The sequence below is a fragment of the Serpula lacrymans genome (genome assembly GCF_000218685.1).
Source record: "Serpula lacrymans var. lacrymans S7.9 unplaced genomic scaffold SERLAscaffold_2, whole genome shotgun sequence".
NCBI lineage: Eukaryota > Fungi > Basidiomycota > Agaricomycetes > Boletales > Serpulaceae > Serpula > Serpula lacrymans.
In genome coordinates this window covers 2,973,890-2,999,349 of record NW_006763291.1, presented here as the reverse complement: position 1 = coordinate 2,999,349, position 25,460 = coordinate 2,973,890, and the positions used below count along the sequence as shown (strand labels likewise).

The window sequence follows — 25,460 nt, the reverse complement described above, 5'->3', positions numbered from 1 at the left end:
CCATCTCGCGCACGATAATGTGAATAAACCACAAGTGCTCATGTGGAAGGTTTAAAAGAGCGGTGAAGTCCGACTCCCGTCAACTTCGTGATCTTTTGCTCCAGGTTCGTTTGTTTCGTCTTTTACCATCCTTTCGAATTCTGATAGATGTGACCAGTCGGTCGGAAATACTAGCCAGGTCTTCGATCATAGCTGGATTTGAGTGAGTGTCTCAACAGAGGCAAGGGGATGGAGGATGACCGGAGAGAGGTACGTAGACCTCCACATAATGCAGTACATGCCCGCGAAGAAGACAGCACGCCTCTCCTGGATGCAAAGAAACCAAGACTGGTGTAGACGTAACATACGTGGGGGGCGACACATGTCCTGGCATGCAACCTACCGAGACCTGCACGCAATTTGAAAGATGTAGGAATGAGAGCAGGTTTAAATTGCGCGGCAGGTCGTTTCTTTGATGTTGCCGATACTAGATAGACTGGTCCTGTACAGAATTCGAGCCTACCTGTTCATGGAGCCACTGCATGTCAATGAATGTTGGTCAATCTAAAAGGCGCGTATCTTCAAGTATGACTCTTCGCCTTCAAAATCATCACGTACCCAATAAGACGGCAGGTTAGCATATGGGTCCCAGTTATCCTGATGCTCTCCGGCATCAAGCCCCCATTGATAGTAACCTGCAGTGACAACCTGACTCGATACTTCAAACATCCACTCCTCCCAGTAAGGTCAAACACTCTTTGTCTACATTGTCATTGGGAGCCCCTTGACCATAGATCACAGATCACAATTGTGTGTATATTGAAAGGAAAGCAATGGTTGTATATAGATGCGAGTCTTTCAATACGGGTAGTTTGATACGGGCAGTGATTTCCGTCCAGCTGTTGTCTTCTGAGCATTTGAATACTTATTTTTGGCTTATACCAAATACCAGGCTTACAGGCATGAGTGATCACATGCATATGATGTGTGGAATCGCTCAGGCGTGGTCTCGAGCCACTTTTTGGGAAGGTGTGGAATAAACCGTGCTGGAACCACGCATCGCGAGAACCGAGAGACAGTGAACAGATGAGAGATAGACGACACGGACCCAAGATCTCCTCAACAATACGCACTGTTGTTATAGCGCAGAAGGCGAATCATCTTTGCGACAGCAGCAATCTCCTTCTCTCGACGCGGACCTGGAAATACGCGCTCGAGAACGTGGGGTATGAGACGGTTGTCATAAGGACCCCCCAGTGACAGAGCCCAGTTTCTCACTCGTGCACGAGCGCATCGCCTCGAGCAAAAATTGAAGCTGTTCAACAATGTGGTCGAGTTCAGCGGCAGACATGTGCTGGAGACGTCTTCGAGACACACGCCAGGACACTCATCCATAAAGAAATACCATACGCCCTCTTTCCACTGCCAGGGATCAAGAAGGGTGACGGGGAAAGGGGCATGGTTCAATACACGTGGTATGCGAAGGAGTAGTTTCCCCTGAAGGTACTGCAAAGCGCGGACTTCAGCTTCGTTCTGGGAGGCCCATTTGATGAGGATTCCAGGCGCGTAGCGCGAGACGCGTTTTTCGCCGTGGTCGGTGAGACAGTCAAGGGCGGCGAGCTCCCCGGGGGTGACTGGTGAAGGTAGAGCCACCTTTTACGTTCGACGGATCACAAACATGACAGCGGGGAATTAACAGTAGCTTACTGTCTCTACTTCCATCCTGGGCAAGAATTTGAAACGTAAACGGAGGTATGGACAGGTGCAAAGGCGAGCGGGTTGACGTCTGAGGGCTCTTATACCAATGCTTTCGCTCACCTCAGCTTTCGGGGGGAAAGACTGAGGTGGCCTACGGTTGCTAACGACGATTTATAAGAAAAGGAGAACGGAAGTAAATCTATAAGTAAAATTTTTCCATCAAGGTGCACGGGCCAACTGATCCACAGCTCCTTCCTAGTTTGGCGCCCGCGCCTTGTTTCTCTCGTACTTCCTATATTGGCTTTGTATAGGAGCTTGTATGTTATAGATCCAGGCAGCTATAAAACACCCCGAACACCACGAGCCGCTGAAACTTGTATCCACACTCAATATCTTATAATATACATAATCCAGTCATTAAGTTTGGTAAGTAGTTATAACTCAATTTGGGCCTGACAGTGAACCTTGTCGTATCGTCCTCCTTTCCTTCAAACTGTAATCAAGGGTCTCCACCCTATGATTGCTTTAGCTGTTAGGTAAAGTTCCCCCCAATATCTGTCCTTGGGGAATTCAGAAATTGGTATTTATAGCCACTTGCCAGGATATCCAGGCTTCATTTTTCCACTCCTGAACGATGTCCAGCACAGAGGGGAAGCCCACGGCTAATGATTTGTTTGAAGCGAGATTCCTTATGTTCGCTTGCTATTCATTGGTTGTTTATGACCACACCTTGACTCTTGATCAAGAGGTCAGTGATATAGTCTTACATGTCTGTGTAACTGCATGTGCTCAACTGTCTGTGTCAGATCCAGCATCTCTGGTCCACTCGACGAGGCCTCTCCCACGTACTCTTCTATCTTGTAAGAACAATATTTTGGAAATTCACATCTGCATACTGACTATAGCATCTCAGCTTCGCTACCTCGCCTTGTGCATAGTCGTGTAAGTCAGCCTTATCTTAAATGTTTTCTAGTCAGCTGAAATTTTGGACTATGTGATAGTATAGACGTGGCTAGTGAGTGATTTTGTAGTTATCGTAGTTATTGTAGACGCAGCGTTCACGCTTTTCTTAGCTATCTTCTTGAGTGGATCCAACGTTACTGTAAGTTCACCTTTCATACTCCCGTCTTGTTATGATGACTGAAGGTGTTTATTAGGTGTCAGTGCATTAAAATATATCTTTTATTCGCTTTGGAGTAATTTTACAGCTTAAACTAGGTGTTCCAGATTGTATCATACAGGTCTTACTCTCGCTGTTGTCATTGTTATAGTTGTCCAAGGTAACTTCAATTTTCTCAAATCTCCCTGACTCTCACATGTCAATTTTCCAGTGATTCTAACGTTGCGAATCTGGGATCTTTGTATTGAAAGACAGTTTGATCGGCGGTTGGCTGTTGCCAGTTTTGCCCTTGCACTCGCCGCCATTATCACCCTGATCGTAAAGATGTCCTCCGATACTCATGTGGTCAACTTGGAGCTTCCTGGTACGAATGGCTGTGTATTTACTCTCAAGGCTGATGAATTCTGGATTGTATATGTGCCCATCATCTTCATTCACACGGTACTATGTGTGTTGTTGGTGTACGGGGCCATACAGTCTGGAATTTCTAACCCTTGCCAATCAACCTCAACACAGTGTGTCGGAGGGTGAGTATGCTAATGTCACAGAGTGCACCATAATTCTGACTTTTATTCATGCAGAGAAATTTTGGTATCCCTGGTAATAATTGGTGGATAACCTCAGGTTCACTTCGCAATTATGACTCATACTTCAATCCAGTTGTTGCTCTTTGTGCTGCCATTGGATCCGCCTCGACACATGTTTCTGCAGTAAGGTTTAATGTGACTATCTCAACGTTCTAATGTTTACTTTGTAATTTTAGATGGTCATACTCGTTTCGTACCCAAGGTGATAAGGCTATCTAACAGCCCTCTGGTCGTGCTTTTAGCTCACATACACATCTCCGCAGCTTGATAATAGCAGCCTCCACTATCTCCACTGTTCGACTGGTGCTGCACATACGATCTCAGTATGCTATTTGTGATTCACAAAAAGATCCTAGCGAAAGATGCTGTGAACATCATTCACGGTATATTCTGTGATTACAGCCTGAGTTATTTCTTACACGAAGGCTTTTCAGGGCGCTAGGTTCGTGATATTTTGCTGATTCCGCGGACACCTGGTACTTGTTCGTCCACAACCTGAACCTGTTTGGATTGGTTTTGGATTAATGCAGCCCCAACGATTGAACCATTCTAGAACGATATCTATTACTTTTTCTTGGCTTTTTTAACGTGGACCAGATGAAAGAATATCCTATTTTGTAGTAGAAGCACTATTTACGATTCTCGAAATGCAAAGGAACCAAGCTCATATATGTGCTCCTACGTAAACAGAGCAGGGGGAAAAATGAACCCGCAAGTGATTACATTGATAAGGTGGTCATATGATTGATACAATATTAACTACTAACAATAGCACATACATTCTCAAAGCCAAAGTAAGTTGAATGGTCTATAGTATAAGGCAAAGAAGTCACCGACACAATAGAACCAGCTAGAAAGATACCATTACCAATCGTAAGTTGTACATAATACTAATAGATGATACGGCATAGTATATCATAAATTCTGATGCTCGAATTCACCTTCGAGACGTCAATAAAATCTTTACCAAGGTACTGGTTCACCTTTGTAGCTGATAAATCGCCCAGCATATTCGGGCGTCGCACCAGATACGACATGCAGTATGCCGGAAGCGCTCTCATGTGTTTCGAGAGCAGCACTTGTACCTCCCATATCTGAAAACGAATAAGAATTGGAGATTAAATTTAAACCTAAGGTATCAGCTTACCCGTTTTTACCCAACCTGGGTCAACGGCAAATGGTACAAGATCGGGGCGTTCTTTCCACTGCTTATAAGTCTGTGACACATTAACTGAGTATTGATGATCGTGTAAGAAAAGGATGTGAACGAACCAGCATGTTGAGTGCAGCTTTGCTAATACTGTAACTAGCGAGTTCTCCTCCATAATCAATTCCAATGCTCGCGAGTGCGCTAGAAATGTTCACGACAACCTTTTTTGCACTTTGTTCTATGAGTGGGATGAATGTTCGGGTAACCAGTGCTGGACCAACGACGTTAGCCACAATGCTGGCTGTGAGATCCTTCGCGGTGAATGTGTTTGCACGGTCATCCCTTACGGACTGGAAATCACCGAAGTCAGTATCTACGCAAATAGTTTGTTCCAGCGCCCTTACAATCCCCGCATTATTGATGAGATAGTCCAACCCACGTCCGTTTAGTATCTCTTTGACCTCCTCTTTTGCGGCGTTGATAGAGTTCTCGTCAGTAACGTCCATTTGCACGACGTGGAGGGCCGGATGACTTTGGGAGTGAAACTCTGGAGATCCATGGGCCAAAGCGTTTAAACCATTCGCACCTGCAGGATTACGGCAAGCTGCGAAGACACTATGAGTCGTTGGAGCAGTAAGAAGTTGTTTGACGAGCTCAAAGCCTATGCCACGAGAAGCACTAAGTTCTGTCAGTCAAAGGATGTAAGGATGAAGAGAAGGGGAAATGCGAACCCCGTTACAAGCCAGGTATATGATCTGTCCATGGTAGTGTTGCAGTAATGAAAGTGTGAGTTTAATCAATCAGTTTGAGTGTTTGTGGGGGGTTTTATAGTGGCTAGGATGGGTTGCTCCGAATAGCAGACGTGCATGTACGTATTTCGGCGGTGGACATTTCCATAGCGCTTGATTGATATGCCTGGCTAATCCGAGTTGTCCCCTAAGCCTAGTTTGATGATTCAGTTCCGATACAGGTAACGGACGGAGGCCGATGGTGTCTAGATGAGGAGGACCCGGGTTATGACATGATATCGGAGTCAATCAATGCCAGTTCAGTTACTCCATGAGCCTTTCGTGGTGAGTAACATGACTGCTTTGTCCATGAGCAGCTACGGACCAACTTACGGAAAAGCGGGCACTAAGCCAATGATACCATCAACCGGAGATCCAAGGGGTCGTGCGCGAGAAGAAATGGATTTGAAAGGTATACACCATCCTTGGGTATCAAGGCGGCTGCACAAAGATTCTCCGTACGTTTCTTGTCGGCCTGCACCTGGATACAAAAAATCCACAGAGTTACGGTAAAGTCATGTCGACCAATTAGCCGTTGTCTATAATGCGACGTGACCAGCGTCACACTTGGTCACGCTCCTTATAATTCGAAGTGCCCGCCTGTAATTCTTTCGAGAACCATTCCCTTCCCATTCAAATGGCTTACTCACATACATATGAGCATACGTCTGTTCTCCCCGTATATGGAAACATTAGGAGCACTTTTTTTGACGACAATTATTAATATGGCACTTTAAAAGGTGGGGGGGACATGGGGTCTAGGCATCATTATCCAGCGGCGACTTTCCTGTCAATGCTATGTCACGATTGTATCCAAGCACCCAGAGCAGCGGTACTCGACTGAAGCTTACCGCAACAGAAGTTCAAATTCTGACCAGAGCGCTTATAGTGGCAGTGGCAGGATCCTGGAATAGAACATAGTTGTCACAGATTCCAAGGTCTAGTGCGAAAGAACGGCCACGTTTGGAAAAACGCTGAAGGCAAGCACGGTTCGCGCAATGTTCTGGTAGTCCAAAGTACGTTCCCAACCAATACACATCGCCACTTCCACTTCCATTGCCATTCCAACTTCTCTTCTGAGCCGCTTTCTTAGTGTTCTATCTCCGTCTATTACTGTAAGACTTGCCATCTAACAGCCATGTTATTGTTTTATATCTGGTTCACGTGCTACCGTCAGTCGCTCGTCATTTGATAAGCTCCATCCGACTTGTTCGCGGTTCCAAAGATGCCCCAATGACACGAGTTGTTGTTCACTCGCTATTTTCAGTACAATCACGGACGGGGACGCTCCCATAAGTATGTGATAGCCACCTCATCAGCCCGACCTTGTACCTCCATCTACAGCAAGAGCCTGTTGCCGACGAGTTTTTACTTTACCCGTGCAACTGAAGCTCCTCTTCTCAAGGTGCTCATTATACAAACTTCCGGGCCGTTTCTAGCCTAGATGTTGGGAACTATCGCATATGCCCCATCGGAGGCTTCGCAATATGCCATATCCGAAAACCGAAGGCACATTTGAGGCCGGACGGAAAGAAGTAAGTAACCTGGGCGCCGTCTCCGGTTCATCATCGACCAGGGGTCCTTGTCACACCTGGGTATTGGCAAAGTTCCGTGGTGCTCTGGTTATCATGCCGGGAGCAAGCACCCAGTGTTACAATATGTCAGTTTCTTTTAATGATCCTGAGGATGGACTATCTTTGTCGTATGGGCGTGCGAGGCCTGCCGGTACTCTTGCAGGCATTAGCGAAGGATCTGTCCAAAAGCCAATACTTTTCCAGGAAGCAGTTTCACCTATGTGCTCGTTTCTCATCCAAGTGCTCCTTTCCCGACTCTCACCTACATTGGGATCGACGTTATCAATGTGTCAATGCGATTGGTGCATAAATTTCTCTGGTATGTGTTTCATGGTTTTCTATTCATTGACGAATGTCACTTGTATGGCTTGGTTTGGCCTATGTTAGTATCCAGGAAGCGCCACACGGCGAACTATGAGGTTCTCTACAAGAATAGCACGGCGGACTCCTATAGGATGTTTTTCATTACTCAATCGCTTGCCCGGTCCGCGAAGAATACAACAGATAACCACGCATCAACGTCATCACTCGATACCATCGATTACTATGGGCACACCTACTGTTGTGCCGTGTTCTCGATGGTCAAGTGTTCACGCTTTTTCAGTTCAGCTTCTGAGAGTTATCAAGTGAGATTCATGGTTCATTCATACGAGGACCGTCGTGCTCGTTGCACCACCATGACAGTGTTCCGAAAATACCTGACACCCAGGTTTCGAAGTGATTCATCGCTGTACTGGATGACATGATCGGATTATTGATTCGTATCAGCGTCCGGATAAAAGTATTCTCATCTCTATGTATGACTGCTCTTATGTTTTACTTCTGGTTTTGATAGACCTGTCCTTGGAAGACTCGCGCGCCGTGAGGGCTATCCGAATCAAGTACGCTATATCTCCGTTTGGCCATAGCAAGTTAATATAGATATAATTTCTTCCGTTGTGGTGGATGGTGTACGCTTTTATTGATCTCTCGGAACCCAATAGTCTGTCTTGCTGATCTAATGACAGACATATGTTGTACCACCATCGAATACTAGTATGACCAACCATCTGCTTTGAAGGAGTTTTGACTGTGATTAATCGGAACGGTGACAATCCATCCAATCACCTTCCCGATTATTTATCTGTGAGAATCGAGTCGTCTGACGGGTTGTCTGTTTCTCAGCGCCGTCTTTGGTTTCTTATCACACTACAATCTTAACGTCGAAGTTTTTCGTAGAGGGTAAGGGTGTTGTGCTCGAGCCTAGTATTTTCAAATAGATCAGTATCTATTCTGTCAAAAAGAGGTTATTTTTCGCTTCAAAGCATAGAAGCTGAGGAAGTGGGAGGGAGTGATGCGGAGAGGTGTTCTCACACACGTGCAAATTGGTACTCAAGTAGTTTGAAGCATGTCGAAGAAATGTTAGAAACTCTTTGGCGATAAAAGGCATGTTTCAGCATTAAAATTATCATGACAGTAGTGACCATTACACAGGAAGGCAACCATGCGCAGAAAAATTGTCTCTGGACTAAGCAGAACTCAAAGATGCGGTTGTAGCTGTCTAGAAGCACTCCTAGACATACGAAAAAAGTTGGCTCAACCGCCGGAATTGGAGCTCCATTACAACTGAGTCCATGACCATGATCGTTCGGTTGTGCAGAAAACGGCCCCACGACGACTTAAGATCGCTCCACGACGACTCGAGAGCTCCACGAAGACTTGAGAGACTCCACAACGCTCGACAGCTCCACGACGACTTGAAAGCCCCAAAAGGGAAGAGTTGGAACTATATTACCCCCAACAATGCGGTAAGTGCGAGATTGCCAAGAGATCCGTAGGGAATGGTGCCTTGTTGGCGAGCACTTGATGACTAGACGACGCACTGATCCTGTTTCTGATCTGTATGTACTGCTCGGGTAGTAATTCGCGGAGTTGTCGGCATATTTTGGAGCATATGCAAGTTAGCCAGGTGATGTATCAAGTGACCTCAAGTCAAAGGACGCGAATGCGGAGGCAGGCGAGGAGCAGAGCCAGGGGGGCCTGGTGAGCATGTCTTCGAACCTATCGACGAAGCATACAACTGACAGGATAACGGGAGTGCTACCACTCAAATCAGCCTGTAATCGAATATCAGGACAGCCACTTGATGAATCATTGTCTCCAAATCATCTCTTCGATCTCTTTTCGGACTGCTGTCTCTTTGAAAAGATACGCCTGCGAGGCTGTGGCGGTCGCCATCATCAAACAGCATCAAACCCGATCCCGGAAGACACCCCGTTCAGCTTGATCCCATTTTCAAAACCCTACCACAGTGCGGTATTTCGCATGGTTCAAAGCCGAAAGTTACTACTGTAGATGTTTTTTCTCCCTGATGGACCTGGAAGGCTGATACACTATCAGCCTCCCGCAAACGTGAAGAGCGGTCGTCACTCGCCTTCTGAGGTCTCGTGGCCCTCATTGATCACAAGCGATATACTAATCAAGGTCCTAACCTTACTTTCGATTCAATCCCGTAACGTTTTTGCTGTCCTCAAGGTTCCCCCTTGAGGGTGATGGTTTCCGTATGGCACCGCACAACAGCAATGAACATCATCCGACACAAGCCATGTGGGCCATCGACAACCTTTGCGATTGTATCATCAGCTCATCCCAAAGTAGTAAGTGTCTTAGACGATTGGCTCAGACTACCATCGCCTCACATGGCTCACCACTCACTATCCAGGAAACGGTAGCGATATTTACAGCCGTAGAGGCACAACAGTTCCTGGCCCAGCTTTTAGTACCAAATTTCGAAGGCCGGGGGAGGTACAAAAGGCCTTGCGAAAGGACTACAACCAACATCCCCACCTATCATCACTACTATGAAGCTTTTGTACGCTGCCTCTTCTCTCTCCATCGCCTCGGGCGCCCTTGCGCGTACCCTCACGGTCTACAACGCTTGCCCATTCACCGTTTGGTTGGTTTATCGTTCTGTGATTATAAATAAATGTACTGACAAGGACTAACAGGCCTGCTGTAATTAAACCGTTTCTTGAAAAGGCTACAGTATTGTGTACTCAATGTTGATGTAGATGTTCACCGCTGGTGCCCCCTACCCGTCTTACACCACTGGGTAAGTCTAACCTGCGACGGTGGTATGCCATACTGATGATCATTTGCAGGTGGCAGGCCGATGCGTACACCTCCGTCAGCTTTGCGGTCCCTGACAACTGGACTGCTGGTCGTATCTGGGTAGGCTTCTTTTTCTATCTCTCCTATTATAGTTGCTCACGCGTTTCTGGCATTTAGGGTCGTCGTGACTGTGACTTCAGCACCAACCCCGGCCCCAACTCTTGCGTTGACGGTGGCTGCAATGGAGGCTTGGTTTGCGACCAAAGCACCGGCACTGTAAGTCTATATTTTCTTGCACGCGTGAAAACGGCTTCCTAAACCGTTTTGAATAGGGTGTTCCTCCTGCCACCCTCGCCGAGTTCACTTTGGGCTCCAACGGTTTAGACTACTACGACGTCTCTCTCGTTGATGGTTACAACTTGCCCGTTGCTATCACCAACACCGCTGGCTGCAGCCTCGCTGACTGCCCTGTTGACCTCGGACCAAACTGTGAGTGTCGGAAATTTGGGTTATATAACTCCAGTTTGGCTGATACTACTTAATTCGCCAAGGTCCTGCCGCTATCCAGGGTCCTTACGACTCTACTGGCTTCGCTGTCGGTTGCAAGTCTGCTTGCGAGGCCAACATTGACGGTAACCCCTGTAAGGCATCGCTGCTCTATCACAAGGAACTAAAGCTTACCTGAGATTTTCCACTAGCCGACTCTGCCAACTGCTGCAGTGGCTCGCACAACACCCCCGCTACCTGCCCCAACTCGGGTGTCGCGTACTACAGTTACTTCAGTAAGGACATGCTTTTCTCCGTTTTCTCTTGTCATTTTCGTTGACCTATCGTTTGTCCTCGCAGAGGACAACTGCCCCAACTCGTACTGCTACGCCTACGACGAGTCCTCCGGCACCGCCCTCTGGACTTGCCCTGCTAGCAGCAACGCTGACTACACTGTCACTTTCTGCCCTCCCCCCACTTAAATCCGTTCGTAGCCTTCGCATGAAAGCGAACCTAACAAGGCACTGGTATATAGTGTGAAATCTGGGATAAAATTGTGTTTTATACATTTATTCTTTATCTTGTGGTTATTTGATGGTCTTTTGTGTGTGTTATGAAAACCCTGAAATTCATAAATTTGATTCTTTCGAAGTAGTGTGATCTGAGGACTTCTAATAACCCATTGTTATGTTAAATATTCCTTGTCCCATTCGGGTGGTCCTTTACATCTTTGGCGCCGACACTCAAGTTAGAAGTGCCAGAACTACTGTGGACAAACGTATCGATAAACTCAAAGGTATACACATATCGGAACTGCAATTCATTCATAGCTAGTCCCTACCATAGGTAATACATACTTGTTGAGATAAGAAAATGCGGAATGCATGCTACGACGACGGCACCAAGCTATAAAAGAGTAAAATGAAACATTGACAACACGGTGACTATTGTGGAGAATTCAAGAAACACGCTGCCTTGCATGTCGCTATGGGTCCATGAGCATGTATGATTGAGAATTGGTGACCTAATGTCATCTATCTCGCGAAGTCCTTTATCGGAGAGAAACCTTTGAAGTCTTCGCGCTAATAAGTCCCATCCCCATCGTACCATCTTCCTCACCGCCAGCCTCCCCAGCAGTTTGACTAACGTTTCGGATAGATGTCAGTACCTCCTTGCAATATTTGAGCTTATCCACCAGCCGCTGGTGAAATTTAGCCTGATCCGAGTCGGCAGCAGGTGACTTCAAGGCCTGTGCCATGATTTCACTCAGCGTCCACCGGGAAAGCTTGTAATTCTTGTCGATATGAGTCACTAAGAGGCCGTGGGAGGAGAGGATAACTTTTGAGTGGTCGTAAAAATTAAACTGCACGGATATAAAATGCATCAGGAAAGAAGATTGGACAAATTAAGAAGGCTTAGACTGACCTGTAAGACATCGTGACTCATCTTAAAGACAATAACGTGCTTCATGCGCAGGTACTTTTGCACGAAATCCATTCCTTTCGCTCGGTCGACGTCTTCAAATGTGTATTCATATTCACCATATAGCCTGTCCATAATGTAACGCTCGAAATGCTTCAACAAGTAAACTTTGTTCTTCAAGTCTTCGGGATATTCCGACACAGTATAGTTCTTCCTGACGTAGATCGTCCCATGCCTTCGAGAAGAGATAAAATCGAAATGACTACAAGAAAATGTAAGCCATCTGAAAACCGTTATCAGCAAGGTCAATGTGTGGTACTCACTGCTTGTCGGCTGATAAAACTAGTGTCGTACTATCGTTGAAATGTACACCAACAGAACCATCAGTGAGGGCGTAGCCCATTCCGTACTTGTTACAGTAATCGACCCAAGACACGATGAAAACTCTTTCATCGGGGATGTTAATGTCCTCGCGTGGGTCCCTGAACAACTTATTGGAATCCAAAGCATCAAACGCAAGAGTCAAAGTATGTGCCGCAGCGTCGAAGCCGTTCAACTTGGGAGTTGGAGAAGTGGTGGGCAATTCTGTAGCGATGTCTTTGAATACTTCTTTGACCCTTTCTTTCCCTTTGCTTTCCTTTTTAAGAGGAGGAAGGTTCTCTTGCTCGTCAGTAGGGAAGGTAGTCCCTAGAGCGCTTCCAGGTGCCATCTGGGCAACAATCCTCGCCTTCTGCGATTCAAGTTCCTTCTGTCTTACTTCATCCTGGTTTCTCTCTCGTTGTCCCTTCTGCTGTATCATATCTTCCTCCGCAATATCCTGCAATCCTCTGGTACTTCTAACCCCACGAACAGGAGATTTTATATCCTTCTTGGCCGCCTGCAATTTCCTGAATAACGGCGATTCCTTGGTTCCACTGGTGGACATAAGCAAGGGCTGCCTCGCGGAACTCAACAGTGCAGATATAGGGCTTCCAGGCTGTACTGCCTTTTGGAATTCCTTTTCTTGCTGGGCAATGCTCGAAGTTATAGTGTTCTTCGCCTTGTTTGTGTTGACTTCCACTTCCTCCTGTACTGTCGGGACCGATATATCCATTACGTCGTCGTCCAAGAGGACACTCTTCTTGAGCTTCTGGAAATTGATTACAGACTCCGCTCGAGTAACGAATCGATAATCTGGAATGGAGTCATGTGCAGACTGGGGAATAAATGCAGGGACGATACCCATCGTAAAGAAGGGATGGTCAACAATTTCGTGCAAGGTGGGGCGTTGTTGCGGATCGGGCGTGAGGATTTGTTGAATCAGGTCACGAGCGTCGTGCGATGGAGTGCGCTCGGATGGAAATTCGTAAACATTATCACGAATCCTCCTAATAGTGGTCAATAAATGTCCTCAAGCTCAAACCACGAGGAACGTACTTGTATATGTCTTTGACATCCTTAGTCTGGAATGGTGGGCGGCCTACCACGAGGGTATACAATATCACTCCGATCGACCATGTGTCAACCTCGAAGCTATGGCCATTCGCAGTGTCGAATAGCACCTCTGGAGCAATATAATTTGGTGTTCCGCAAATCGTCTTCTTTCTCTCTCCTGGATTCTCAATAAGGGCAGCAAGGCCAAAGTCGCCTACTTTGATGTTCATATTGATATCTAGGAACAAGTTGCCCAGCTTAAGATCTCGATGAATGACCTGGTGAGTGTGCATGTAGTGGCATGCACCAATGAGCTGGGTCATAAAATATCGGGCTTCAGCTTCTTGGAATCGGCGGCGCCGGCGGAGCATATCCATGAGAGAGCCACTTTGACAGAGTTCGAGGGTCATGTAGACGTTCTGGTCATCTTCAAAGCAATCTTGGAAACGAACGATATTGGGGTGCGCCAAAAAACGATGAATCTTGATTTCTGCATAGAGCTATAGCACAGTAAGAACTATTCCACTGATAACTTTGACATCGCCTCACTTTAGTTTTGGCCTTTTTAGTCTTGAGAGAATCCTTGGTAACGACCTTACAGGCAAGTCTTGTGCCTCGGACATCCTTGACTTCGTATACACGAGCAAACCCGCCCTAAACCTCGTGTTATTCATACAAAGACGGAAGAGGAGATAATCTCGTGGCATACCTCGCCCAAAAAGCCAACACGTTGAAACTGTAGTGATCGACCTGCATCGGTGATTATCTTAGGGGGAGAAGGAGGCGTTGTTTTGCTATTCTGTCTCGGCAAAGGCGGAGATGAAGGCTGTTTAGCCTTCTGTTGTGGCTTGGGAGGTGTTCCGGGCACTTGCTGGACTAGAGGCTGATTGATAGCATTTGTGAATGGATGGCGTCGCGATGTAGGCGCTGGTGCTGATGCTTGGGCGGTATGAGCACGGTGGTGGGTTTGATGGGACATCTCAATGGCCTAACACCTCGAGTGTCTGAATATGCAAACTGGTCAGAAAAAGATGGAAGAAATGAGGCTGACCACTGTAAAACGAAACGCGGCGTGGTAACAGCGTGTCCTGCGTGTCCGTTATGTAAGCCCTCACGTGCTTTTCCAACATGTAGTCACGTGCATTCCATTTATCGCGACTGGACAACACGCGTCTAGTTACCACCACGTCAAGTCCATACTTGGCTTGACCTTTGATGTATTCTCGCAGACCCTTGGTGACGGTCCTGATAGTCAACAGGCATAGCTGTCTCCGGTATCATACATGCATCCATATCATTCCATCACAGAGCCTTAATCTAATGCATGCTTTCGTTCAGACATGTCACTCATTTAGCAAGTATTCCTCGGGACTTTATTTAGGCCGAGCTACGCAACCTCGTATCGTTGACTGTATGTATCCGTGAACTTGGTACAATTGTACGTGCCGCTAGGTTTGTTTCTAATTATCGACCTTGATATAGGGATTTCATGATTTCATTGGAAGGATGACTGTTTTTCATGAAATCTTTAGAGATGCCCGTGAGGGAGAGAGATATTGGTATGATTTCCATTATACCACCGTCCCATTTAGCTCCAAACAAGCTCCCCGAAAGCTTGTGCATTGGCCATCAGCTCCAGGTCCGAGTATATCAGAGTACCAACACAGCAGTGTATATGCAACAAGGAAACAAACTGCGCTGGTGTGACTCGTATGCTGGTCCTGCCTGTCCCCCACAGTGACACCTGGAATTTTTTACCACCTTTTGCAAAAGCAGATATGAAGTAAGTGTTCAACATGTTGGCCGGTAGAACATCTTACTTACCAACAAAGGAACAAGCTACAGAACTGTGACCGATGTATCCTATCATTCAGAGCAGATCGATTGTTGTCGCTATAGGCTCCAGAGCATGTCAGGGTGTATTGCATCATATTTTTGTGAAAAACAACTTCAGGTCGTAAACCGTCTGTCTGCTTTTCCACCACTTGAGGTATCAACATCATTATATTACCGCCACACTGTCCTCAGGATGTTGGTTTCTTGTGACTATGACTCATAGAGTTCTCGGATTGTTTTTGGGTCGTTGAGGTCGGCGGGATGTGACAAATGCGACGCTCTCGCCACTTCTCATTCATGCTTTCCCTTCCCGTCCTGGGTGAAGTCCAGTTTGACGTCCATGGTATCAGCGCTTGGCGACTACTTCTACGTGCCGAAGCAGAAGCTCTCAAGGATCATCCCTCCTTCGGGCCTCCGAAGTACACTGATAAGCTGGTTGGAGTCCGAGTCTTGGGTTTCTCCTTGAGAGATTTTTGGGACCATAACAGTGAACATTTGTTCGTATCAACTATTGCATACGAGCATCTACTGCTGGATATAAGGTCTTGCTTTTCTGTTGATGGTGTCGCCGTAGGGAGCAAAGAAGAAGAAGAAGCTCAGCACGCCAAGGTCTACAAACTGGGTCTACATTATAGAAATAACCTCATGCGCGTTTGTAAGGACAGAGTCCGCTCTTATTGAATACTACTGACAGGAGCCTAGTTCGCTTTAACACGGGACCTACGCCTCCATCTAGTGCTCATGCATCGCCTCCTTCCTTCGAGAAACACAAGGAAGTGATCCTCTCCGCAATGGTCAATGCCCCCGGAACCAAGGGAGAAGCCAAAAAACGCGTAAGTTTTCATACCATACCATGGATCTTCTTGCGAAGCTCTGGCCCATAAATTAGGCCCTTTTGCGTGATGGTTACAAGTGTATGATCTCTGGCGCATACGACTATGACTCCTGCCTGAAGTATCCCGAGATTGAAGAGCTTGCAGCCAATAACGTAGCCACGAACACTCAATGCGCCCATCTGTTCTCGGAAACGGCCCAAGATATTAACCAGGTCGGTGCACTAGTTTTGATGTTGATTTCAGCCTATCTGAGTCCTATGCATGAATGCCCGGTCACCGCTTTCACAATCTTGAAGATGTTTGGTCTGGAGACTCCAGTTCGAAAAATCCTTGGCGGTCAAGTAAACAATCTATGCAATGTGCTCACGATGGCCTCGTCTTTGCACAGTGCTTTTGATCACTTCGAGTTCTGGTTGGAGGAGGTTCCCGGAGAGGCCAGTTCTTCTCCCCTTTCCTTTACCCTAGTCTCATTCCTCTATAGTCCAATACTTACAATGTTCAAGCTTCCAACGATATATTTTTCCGGTATGCGGAGCGGCCTCCTCGTCGTGTCAAGTTTCAACTAGATCCGGAAATGGTGGCGGACTTCAGAAAGCGAGGATTGCCCCCTCCTGAACTGCCGGACCGAAACCTGATAGCCATTCGTGCGGCTTGTGCTCGTGTTGCATACAAGTCTGGAGCCGCTGAGCAAATCAACCAAGTAGCTCGAGATCGAGACGACATCATGGTCATAGCAGAAGACGGGAGCAATGCAGATTTTCTTAGCTCGGTGCTGTCGCATATTTCTACCAATGTCTAATGCATGCTTGGAAGCCTTTTCATTTGGGCTGCTGTACATATTAAGGCTTCAGATAAGTGGGGAATGGCAGAGTTCCTCTCAAGAACATGGATCTATGCTTAGTCAGTGACATAGAGAGAGAGAACTCTGCTCCTATCTTCGGAGAAGAGCACTCATTCCTTGGTACTTTGGGGATGTACTTACAAACATGCACAGAGTGCCCAACAACATAAAGACCAGTGAAGGGAGAGAGCCCTGATGTTGGCAGATTGGTTGTAGGATTGCACAGCCTTTACCCACTGGATAGTGTACTCTCTGTATACCAGTCATGGTGTAATGCCCAGACTCTGGAAAACAACTATATTCAAAGAGAGTAGTTGGTCACACTCATGTCGGATGGTTAGGGTACCAGTTAAGCCCCCTGATGAGCCCTTTTGCAAGGGTGAAACCACCCCACCACCACCTAGAAGGTTCAATTCCCCCTAATACCGAATATTATCTCTTCACTTATATCATAGACTTAAATCTTCTGTCATATCTATGCCACAGACTATGATTTCCAGAACTCCAAAAGGTCAGAGACCCTCAAGTCCAAACTCCTCAATCTTCGGTACTCTCAGAATTACACTCCTTGTGCTCTGCCGCTCGGCATAGCCCTGTACCTCACCCCCACATCGAACTCCAGATATCTGCTCCAATTCTCCTGCACTGGACTTCTAGTCCGCCATACATTTTCTCCACATGTTCTCATACTCCTCATCAACTTTGTAGTTTAGACCTTATGGTACACTCCCTTCACATACAATTTCCCTTCACTAGATAATTGTCCATATAGAATTCCGTGCCTACATTACAAGTTACTCCTTATGAACTCCAATCCCCCCGTTAGTATATAAGCCGTAGCTCCTGTACTCCGTTCCTGCAGTTCAAATATCAACTAGTTCCTCCCACCTTTTATCCAAGTCTTCTTCTAAGTTTTCCTGTCCTTCTCCGGAGGACCATTACTCCTCTCCACCTTTCATCCTCAAATTTCACCCGTTCACTCCATTGAGTTAGGGACCAAGGTCTGCAGAAGGGCCTAGTGCATGAGCTAAGTCAACTCCCAACCTTGTACTCCATTCTGCTCCCCAACCCACCTCCATACTCTGAACTCTGATCACTCCGAAGGTTCTGACATCTTCCCATGCACTCACCCGGTTAGATTACAAATCACGTATAGAGTCTGATGTTGAATGCAGAGTTTGAGCTGGTTTGGGAACAGAACTAACATCAATATTAAGCTGGTTTATTACAGAAAAACCCCAAAGCCAGCCTGGTTAAGAATAAGGGCTGGCTGTTCTATGAGAGCATAAAGGGCATAACCCCCAACTGTGCAAAGGGAAAAATTGTGTTCCAAACAGGAAGACCTAGTGGGGCTGATGTTGGATCCTTATCTCAGGCATCCAGCCTTTCCAAGGCTTTTGATAATAAGGTTGGAGGGCAGGCCTTGTCTACAGCTTTGTCTAGAGAGAACAGGACAACGTCAGATGATAATGGCATGCAGGAAGTGACAGAGGCTGACTCTGAAATGGTGGCCTGGGATGATTGAATATCGGTGTTAAATGCCCAGGGTTGCGAAAAACCTTATATTTTACCTTGCACTCCTACCTCTGTAATGAACTAGCTTAGTGTTATGTCTTCCCCAACTTCTATGCCCAAATTCTCTTTTAGAACACCTGCTAGTTCTACTATCATCATGATCACCTCCTTAAAGGGCAAACAAAAAGCTACCTGTCAGGGCCTTGGGCTTTAGGGTTGTTAGAGGATGGAGGACAAAGATACACTGTAAGTGCAGAACAAAGTATGAGGTTGGGAGTTGATTATTTAGCTTGTGCACTAGACCCTTCTGCAGACCTTGGTCCCTAAGTCAATGAAGTGAATGAGAGAGTAGAGGATGAAAGTAGGAGATGAGTAAAGGTCTGTCAGAGAGGACTTAGAAAAGGACTTGGTAAAAAGGTGTGGGGAACTTATTGATATTCAAACTACTGGAATGGAGTACACATTAGGAAATTGGTGAGGCCTTGTTATTACCAGGTGGAGTTTATATTCTAATGTCAGAATGCCTGTCGATTGTCAACAATTACCTAGGTATCTCCACGACTCATAAGAGTCATATAAAAGCGTAAGCCATTACCTTTCATGACAATACTGATACATAAGGTGTAGATATACCTGTCTGATGTCATCCAATCTGGACCAATTATAAACAACTATAAGGCTTTACCAGCACAATCTAATGTTCAAGTTTTGGTCATCTTAATACTGTTACGATAACACATTTTTGGACCTTTCCTTTTATTTTCATTCTCCGGTTTAAACTGTAGTTTTCTCACACTGTGCCATGTGGCACTTTCCTTTTGTTCAAACTCCTCTTTCTCGCACTGCGCTGCCTTTCCTCTTATTTTAGCTACAAGTCTCTCACGCAGTGGAGCTGGTCACACGGGCTGTGCCCTCTGACATCATCAGCCACTGCTTTATCAACTGTATAGTACAACATGTACAAACAACCTGTAGTAGTATAAATACCTAATATCAGATCATCCCACCCTCTGATGTCTTTCTTGGAAGGTACACTACAGGGTACCAGTACACAACAATGCTTATTCCAGGAGACTCCTCAGCGAGTCCTCCTGTTGTTTACCCGCAACTAACTCAGTCCTGTCCTAAGGGTAACCACTCCCCTCACTACCTTTATAGTTAGTTCTAGTTGTGCGCCAGAGTATACAAACTCTAGGTTGTTACATTAGGACTCGCTCTTTTACTCTCTCACACATTGTGCAAACCCAGACCCCAGGGTTAAGGGGATAGTGTATTGTTTAGGGATATCCCATATAGCAGAAGGGTGCGCTCTTTGCAACGGCCCTGTAGTGCTCTGGGAGAAGAGACAATTACTGTTGATACATGGCCCCCAGTGTTAAGGGGAGTACTATAGCTCAGCAATAGTGTGGAACTATCGTTGATTAGAATTTAGATACAAAACTTCACTTTTGAATACCTCTGACCAGTCAGAGATTGAGATTCAATACTCAGCTGGGAAGAGGTTGATCCGCAGATAGCAAGCGGGGACCCCAGTTACCTTTTTTTTACATTACCAAGAGAACAAGTCGACATCTCGTTGCAAAGTCAACCAACTGACGTCAATACTCTGTTGCACAGCATGCGTACACAGATCTTGGCGTTGACCACGCAACTTGTCGAGCTGCAGGCGTATCCTCCTGCAGCAACCCCCTTGGTGGAAAAGAAATTCAACAAAAAAGTCAAAGTTGTCGCTGACCCTGGCACCTTCGATGGAGAAAGAGCACAATGTTGATGATTAGAACTGTTGTTAGAAAAACCACACACAAAAACAAACTAACACACAATCCTCCCAGATTCCACGGAACTTGTTTATGGGCTTTGCCTCCTAGAACAGTGGAGTGGTCTGGTTGTTTGTGGGGTGGTACATATAATGATCCTTCAAAGTAAAACCCAGTGATGTATGGGTGTGGGTTTTGAGGAGGAGGGATAGTTGGAATATAGAAAGATAGGGGCTTTGTGGCGAGTATAGATGAGCACTACCTTGCTAATCGTAGTACAAGGTAGGTTTGAGAATGACAATGTGATGAGGTGACGAAGTTCCCAGTGATAGCAGGCTCCTGATGCACAGACTGTAGTGCTCAGAAGGACTCTAATTGAAAGGGATGACAATCACTTTCAAAAAGTGACGAGTGATAATGACAGAAATTAACAGTGGTAGCAGTGGGAAGTGTTGTGACCACATTGGATCACAAGTAGCAGTAAGAAGTGGACTTAAGATTAGAGAAAAAGTCTGGAATCGAGTTCTTGTTTTTTTTGACGAATCCTGCGTAGGTAGTACAGGATAAGATTGTCAAAAAAAAGGAAAAGAAAGGGATAGAACAATGAATGCTGTGAGTAATGTCACAGGTTTGTACAGCCATAAAGTAAAGTCCAATAGCAAAAAGAGAGCCGGAAAATCATGATGTCATGGGAAGATGCAGTAAAAAAAAAGGGTAAGGCAAAACACTATCAGTATCAACACAGTTCCTTTATTGTTAGTCAAGCATTCTAAAAAATATGTGTCCATAAAAATGATTCAAAAATCAAAAATAATCGCACTGTAAATGAATGTTCTGCTGAAAAAAAAGAAACTGAAGCCACCGGTCCACCACCTAGTCCAAATTCAACAGTTCCATGGCCTTACCAATGGACTGGTTGTGTTGGACCACCTGATCAAACGAGGGAGGGAGAGGAGTAGTTCCAATTTGGAACAAGTGAGTCCCAGGCAGCATGTGGTAGGTGTAGCTGTAGCAAAGATGATGGACAAAAGATAAGTGTACCCAAGTGAATGGGACAGCGATGAACATGGGCGACGCAAGGGGATGAACCTTCTCCAGCTCAAAAATTACCCACCCACGCTCCAACCAGGCAAGACGAGCGACCAATGTTTTGATAGTATATGATGGTAGATCGACGTCATAAAGATGGACTTGTTGCCCTATTTGAACCAGCCGCTGGGGCTTTGCTGATATCAGTAGTGGCACGTGGTAGTCGATGGATCGGCGACGGAAGCGGATAGGAAGTGGTGACATCAGAAATGGTGGGGGAGCAAAGAAGACGAGGAGGAGGAGGAGGCTGGAGGTGACGAGGAGGTGAACTAAAATGGGGATCCAGAAACGACCATCAGGTGAGAATAAAAACGAGAGTAAGGGGCCCATGGTGGGGCTAGGCAAAGGAAGGGAAGTGAAGGAAACAACAAAAGCGAGGGCGCAATGCAATGTGTAGCCAGTGGCGACGCGAAAATTTGCCGAAATGCCGAAATGCCGAAAGTACCAAATGAAAAAGCAAAGGTGAGCGTGACTGGATTGCCTAATAGAGGTGGTGCTGATCAGCCACAAGTTCAAAAAAGGCAATATTAATTACTATTCCATGTGGCACTGTGCCTGTGTGGCGCAAAGGCGAGTTTTTTTGAATATTTGCTTCGTTATTGACACCTGTCCATGCTACCAATCAACTTTGGTGCATGACAACGATTCGCCGAATGGTGGATCAAACTCCAGATTTGGGTCAAGGCAAATTGGGATGCATTTGCCGATGACTTTGAGGTAGCCACTGTGGTGCTATCTCGACTAAAAGGACCTGTGGCGGGTCGATACACCCAAGTAAGAATGCAGGAGTGCTACAACGCAGGAGTGTGGCCTGTCTGGGATGATCTCAAGGTAGAGATCAAAAAATACTTCAAACCCCCCAAGCTGAGCGCAACTGGGCGTGCCAGCAAATCCGTACCTTCAAACAGGGAAACATGAGGACGGACGATTATGTTACCCGGTTCCTGGCCCTCTCTATCCAAGGGGGCTTAGGTAATGAACACACAGTAGAGCTGCTGGAACACAATGTGAATCCCCACATTGCAGAACAGCTTTATCTGCAAGATATGAGAAGCAAGAACCTCTCTCAAGCAGCAGAGGAGGTTAGAAAAATTGGTAGGGCCTTCGAGCTCTACAAAATGCACCAAGGTGGCGGGACCACCACCAAAAATAACTATTCCCAGAGGAGCCCTGGGTCATCAAACCAAAAATCACATCATTCTCACGGGTTCCAGCCTTTTGGGTTGCAACCAGGTCGGGGTGCACCCATGGATATCGGCGCGGTCCAAGATGGACAGAAGTGCAGATTCACCTGCTTCGGCTGTGGGCAGGAGGGACACATGGCCCAAGATTGCATAAACGGAGCACGGGCCGCTCACCAAAAAAATAACCAAGGGCGCCAGGTGTGCCAATTAGAATCAGAGAAACCGGACGATCAGCTTCAGACTCTAGCTGGTTGTTCATACAATGAAATCTGGGCTTTCTTCTATGACCAACAGGTCAACAAAATGAAAGCTCAGGGAAAAGAGTTCGGAGCCTAAGTCACTTGGGTGCCTTCGCTCCACGAAACAAAGAAGTAAACCACAATAAGGTGGCCCCTGCTCTGGGGTGTTGCACGAGCAATAACGGAAAGAAGGGGATGGCTCCCCAATTTGTAAATAGATTCTTAAATTTGCTATCTGAAGTATGTACATGTATGCGTAGTTGTAACTGTGGATTAGCCTGGACCCATCTGACGATATAGCTGCTTTGAGCGCTGATTCAGTGGGTCAGGATAATGAAGGAGTTAGTACTAGAAATACTTACAATACCACCCACCGCTGTACCAGCGTCTCCTCTGGAGTGTGGCCCCGGCGAGACAAATACTAGGGTGCTTGATTCTGGTAAAAATAAAGTAGAAAAACATGTTGCTTCTTCTTCTTCTTTGGAGCCACCCTTCCCCGAAATCCTAAGGCATGTGTTGATGTGCACATATTTATTCCAAAAAGAGATCCATTTAGACGTTGGCGTGGAAAACCTTGCCCGGGGCATAGTACACCTAACCAGCGCACTGCTTGATTCAGGCGCTAACGGAATCTTCATAGATCAGGTCTGGGCGGAGCAAGTTGGGCTCCCCCTTGTAAATTTAGATGTACCTATTCCCATCTATAACATTGACGGTACACTTAATGCGGGTGGCTGTATCACACACAAATGTTCTTTTGTTGTCGAGTACCAAGGACACAGAGAACGAGTCACCGCTGAGGCTACCCAACTAGGGAAGATTAATTTAATCTTAGGCTGGACCTGGCTATTTAAACACAATCCTGAGATAGACTGGCAGACAGGGGTTGTCACATTGTTATGTTGCCCTCAGGAATGTGAAGACTTGGGTAAGCCGAGTCATGTCCATCAAACCAAGCTTGATGAAAGGATAAACGCTGGTCACATTTATGCCAAGCTTAGACCTTTGGAAAAGATTGACGATGACGATGACGAGGTAAAACCCGAAGAAGAGATTAAGAGGCTGGTACCTCCTGAGTACCATGACTTCTGGAAAGTCTTTTCTAAACATAAGTCAGAGCGCTTCCCAGAGGCTAAGCCTTGGGACCATGCTATAGATTTGAAGGACACCTTCAAACCGAGAAAAGGACACATGATACCTCTCTCTGCTCCAGAAAGAGATGAAGTATCAAGTTTCATAGATGAACAGCTTAGGAAGGGTTACATCAGACCTTCCAAAAGCCCTATGACGTCCCTGGTGTTCTTCATTCCTAAAAAGGATGGTAAGAAGCATATGATTATGGACTATTGTTACTTGACTGAGTACACGGTTAAGAATGCATATCCGCTGCCTCTGATTAGTCAGCTAGTAGACAAGTTGGCTGGTGCCAAGACCTTAACAAAGATGGACCTTAGATGGGGGTATAATAATGTACAAATCAAAGAAGAAGATGCTTGGAAGGCCACATTCACGTGCCACCGAGGATCTTTCAAGCCCCTCGTCATGTTCTTTGGGTTGACCAATTCACCGGTGTCGATGATGAGAACTGCTGTTAGAAAACCACACACAAAACAAACTAACACACAATCCTCCCACATTCCACGGAACTTGTTTATGGGCTTTGCCTCCTAGAACAGTGGAGTGGTCTGGTTGTTCGTGGGGTGGTACGTATAAAGATCCTTCAAAGTAAAACCCAGAGGTGTATGAGTGTGGGTTTTGAGGAGGAGGGATAGTTGAATTTATAGAAGGATAGGAGCTTTGTGGCGAGTATAGACGAGCACTACCTTGCTAATCGTAGCACAAGGTAGGTTTGAGAACGACAATATGACGAGGTTCCCAGTGATAGCAGGCTCCTGACGCACAAACTGTAGTGCTCAGAAGGACTCTAATTGAAAGGGATGACAATGACTTCAAAAGTGGGAAGTGACGATGACAGCAGTTAACAGTGGTAGCAGTGGGAAGTGTTGTGACCACACTGGATCACAAGTAGCAGAGAGTAGTGAACTTGAGATTAGAGAAGAAGTCTGGATTGGAGTTCTTGTTTTTTTTTACAAGGTAAAATACAGGGGTTTATATAGTAAAAGAAAAGTAGGCTATGCACAGTATAGCTGTGCAAAAAGAATGAGAAAGAACATGAAGGAAGGAATGTATGCTGACGAATCCTGCGTAGGTAGTACAGGATAAGATTGTCAAAAAAAGGAAAAGAAAGAGATAGAACAATGAATGCTGTGAGTAATGTCACAGGTTTGTACAGCCATAAAGTAAAGTCCAATAGCAAAAAGAGAGCAGGAAAATCATGATGTCATGGGAAGATGCAGTAAAAAAAGGGCAAGGCAAAACACTATCAGTATCAACACAGTTCCTTTATTGTCAGTCAGGCATTCTAAAAAAATATGTGTCCATAAAAATGATTCAAAAATCAAAAATAATCGCACTGTAAATGAATGTTCTGCTGAAGAAAAAGAAACTGGAGCCACCGGTCCACCACCTAGTCCAAATCCGACAGTTCCATGGCCTTACCAATGGACTGGTTGTGTTGGACCACCTGATCAAACGAGGGAGGGAGAGGAGTAGTTCCAATTTGGAACAAGTGAGTCCCAGGCAGCGTGTGGTAGGTGTAGCTGTAGCGAAGACGATGGACAAAAGATAAGTGTACCCAAGTGAATGGGACAGCGATGAACATGGGCGACGCAAGGGGATGAACCTTCTCCAGCTCAAAAATTACCCACCCACGCTCCAACCAGGCAAGACGAGCGACCAATGTTTTGATAGTATATGATGGTAGATCAACGTCATAAAGATGGACCTGTTGCCCTA

The 25,460-nt window shown here is 46.0% G+C and overlaps 8 protein-coding genes across 8 annotated transcripts; 4 read left to right on the top strand and 4 right to left on the bottom strand.

Moving 5' to 3' along the window:
• Positions 1 to 219: 219 nt before the first annotated feature.
• Positions 220 to 835, bottom strand: SERLADRAFT_458226 (uncharacterized protein; the record flags this gene model as incomplete). The annotated part of the gene is made up of 2 exons (XM_007314066.1): positions 220 to 244; positions 266 to 835. The coding sequence occupies one exon, from the start codon at positions 706 to 708 to the stop codon at positions 544 to 546; it is 165 nt and encodes a 54-aa protein (XP_007314128.1).
• A 635-nt stretch (positions 836 to 1,470) lies between these two features.
• SERLADRAFT_379408 (uncharacterized protein) lies at positions 1,471 to 1,725 on the top strand (the record flags this gene model as incomplete). The annotated part of the gene is made up of 2 exons (XM_007314065.1): positions 1,471 to 1,616; positions 1,665 to 1,725. Coding segments are annotated over 2 exons (207 nt in total), but the record flags the coding sequence as incomplete, so codon positions are not given.
• A 586-nt stretch (positions 1,726 to 2,311) lies between these two features.
• Positions 2,312 to 3,540, top strand: SERLADRAFT_433837 (uncharacterized protein; the record flags this gene model as incomplete). The annotated part of the gene is made up of 8 exons (XM_007314064.1): positions 2,312 to 2,425; positions 2,484 to 2,537; positions 2,591 to 2,619; positions 2,679 to 2,692; positions 2,751 to 2,779; positions 3,053 to 3,245; positions 3,314 to 3,324; positions 3,379 to 3,540. 8 exons carry the CDS (start codon positions 2,312 to 2,314, stop codon positions 3,538 to 3,540), a joined length of 606 nt encoding a protein of 201 aa, XP_007314126.1.
• A 434-nt stretch (positions 3,541 to 3,974) lies between these two features.
• Positions 3,975 to 5,833, bottom strand: SERLADRAFT_458221 (uncharacterized protein; the record flags this gene model as incomplete). Its single annotated transcript, XM_007314063.1, has 6 exons — positions 3,975 to 4,478; positions 4,532 to 4,601; positions 4,657 to 4,884; positions 4,939 to 5,212; positions 5,266 to 5,599; positions 5,656 to 5,833. 5 exons carry the CDS (start codon positions 5,295 to 5,297, stop codon positions 4,348 to 4,350), a joined length of 735 nt encoding a protein of 244 aa, XP_007314125.1.
• A 3,743-nt stretch (positions 5,834 to 9,576) lies between these two features.
• SERLADRAFT_458220 (uncharacterized protein) lies at positions 9,577 to 11,123 on the top strand (the record flags this gene model as incomplete). The annotated part of the gene is made up of 9 exons (XM_007314062.1): positions 9,577 to 9,831; positions 9,884 to 9,890; positions 9,947 to 9,987; positions 10,037 to 10,106; positions 10,164 to 10,262; positions 10,319 to 10,475; positions 10,538 to 10,627; positions 10,685 to 10,768; positions 10,833 to 11,123. 9 exons carry the CDS (start codon positions 9,737 to 9,739, stop codon positions 10,952 to 10,954), a joined length of 765 nt encoding a protein of 254 aa, XP_007314124.1.
• A 226-nt stretch (positions 11,124 to 11,349) lies between these two features.
• On the bottom strand, positions 11,350 to 14,286 carry SERLADRAFT_445649 (uncharacterized protein; the record flags this gene model as incomplete). Its single annotated transcript, XM_007314061.1, has 7 exons — positions 11,350 to 11,835; positions 11,898 to 12,156; positions 12,218 to 13,261; positions 13,311 to 13,807; positions 13,857 to 13,961; positions 14,017 to 14,240; positions 14,265 to 14,286. 7 exons carry the CDS (start codon positions 14,284 to 14,286, stop codon positions 11,524 to 11,526), a joined length of 2,463 nt encoding a protein of 820 aa, XP_007314123.1.
• A 209-nt stretch (positions 14,287 to 14,495) lies between these two features.
• On the bottom strand, positions 14,496 to 14,995 carry SERLADRAFT_379396 (uncharacterized protein; the record flags this gene model as incomplete). The annotated part of the gene is made up of 3 exons (XM_007314060.1): positions 14,496 to 14,581; positions 14,646 to 14,718; positions 14,790 to 14,995. 2 exons carry the CDS (start codon positions 14,928 to 14,930, stop codon positions 14,695 to 14,697), a joined length of 165 nt encoding a protein of 54 aa, XP_007314122.1.
• Positions 14,996 to 15,440: 445 nt separating this feature from the next.
• Positions 15,441 to 16,797, top strand: SERLADRAFT_445648 (uncharacterized protein; the record flags this gene model as incomplete). Its single annotated transcript, XM_007314059.1, has 4 exons — positions 15,441 to 15,798; positions 15,846 to 15,976; positions 16,033 to 16,413; positions 16,461 to 16,797. The coding sequence occupies 4 exons, from the start codon at positions 15,441 to 15,443 to the stop codon at positions 16,776 to 16,778; spliced, it is 1,188 nt and encodes a 395-aa protein (XP_007314121.1).
• Positions 16,798 to 25,460: the final 8,663 nt, after the last annotated feature.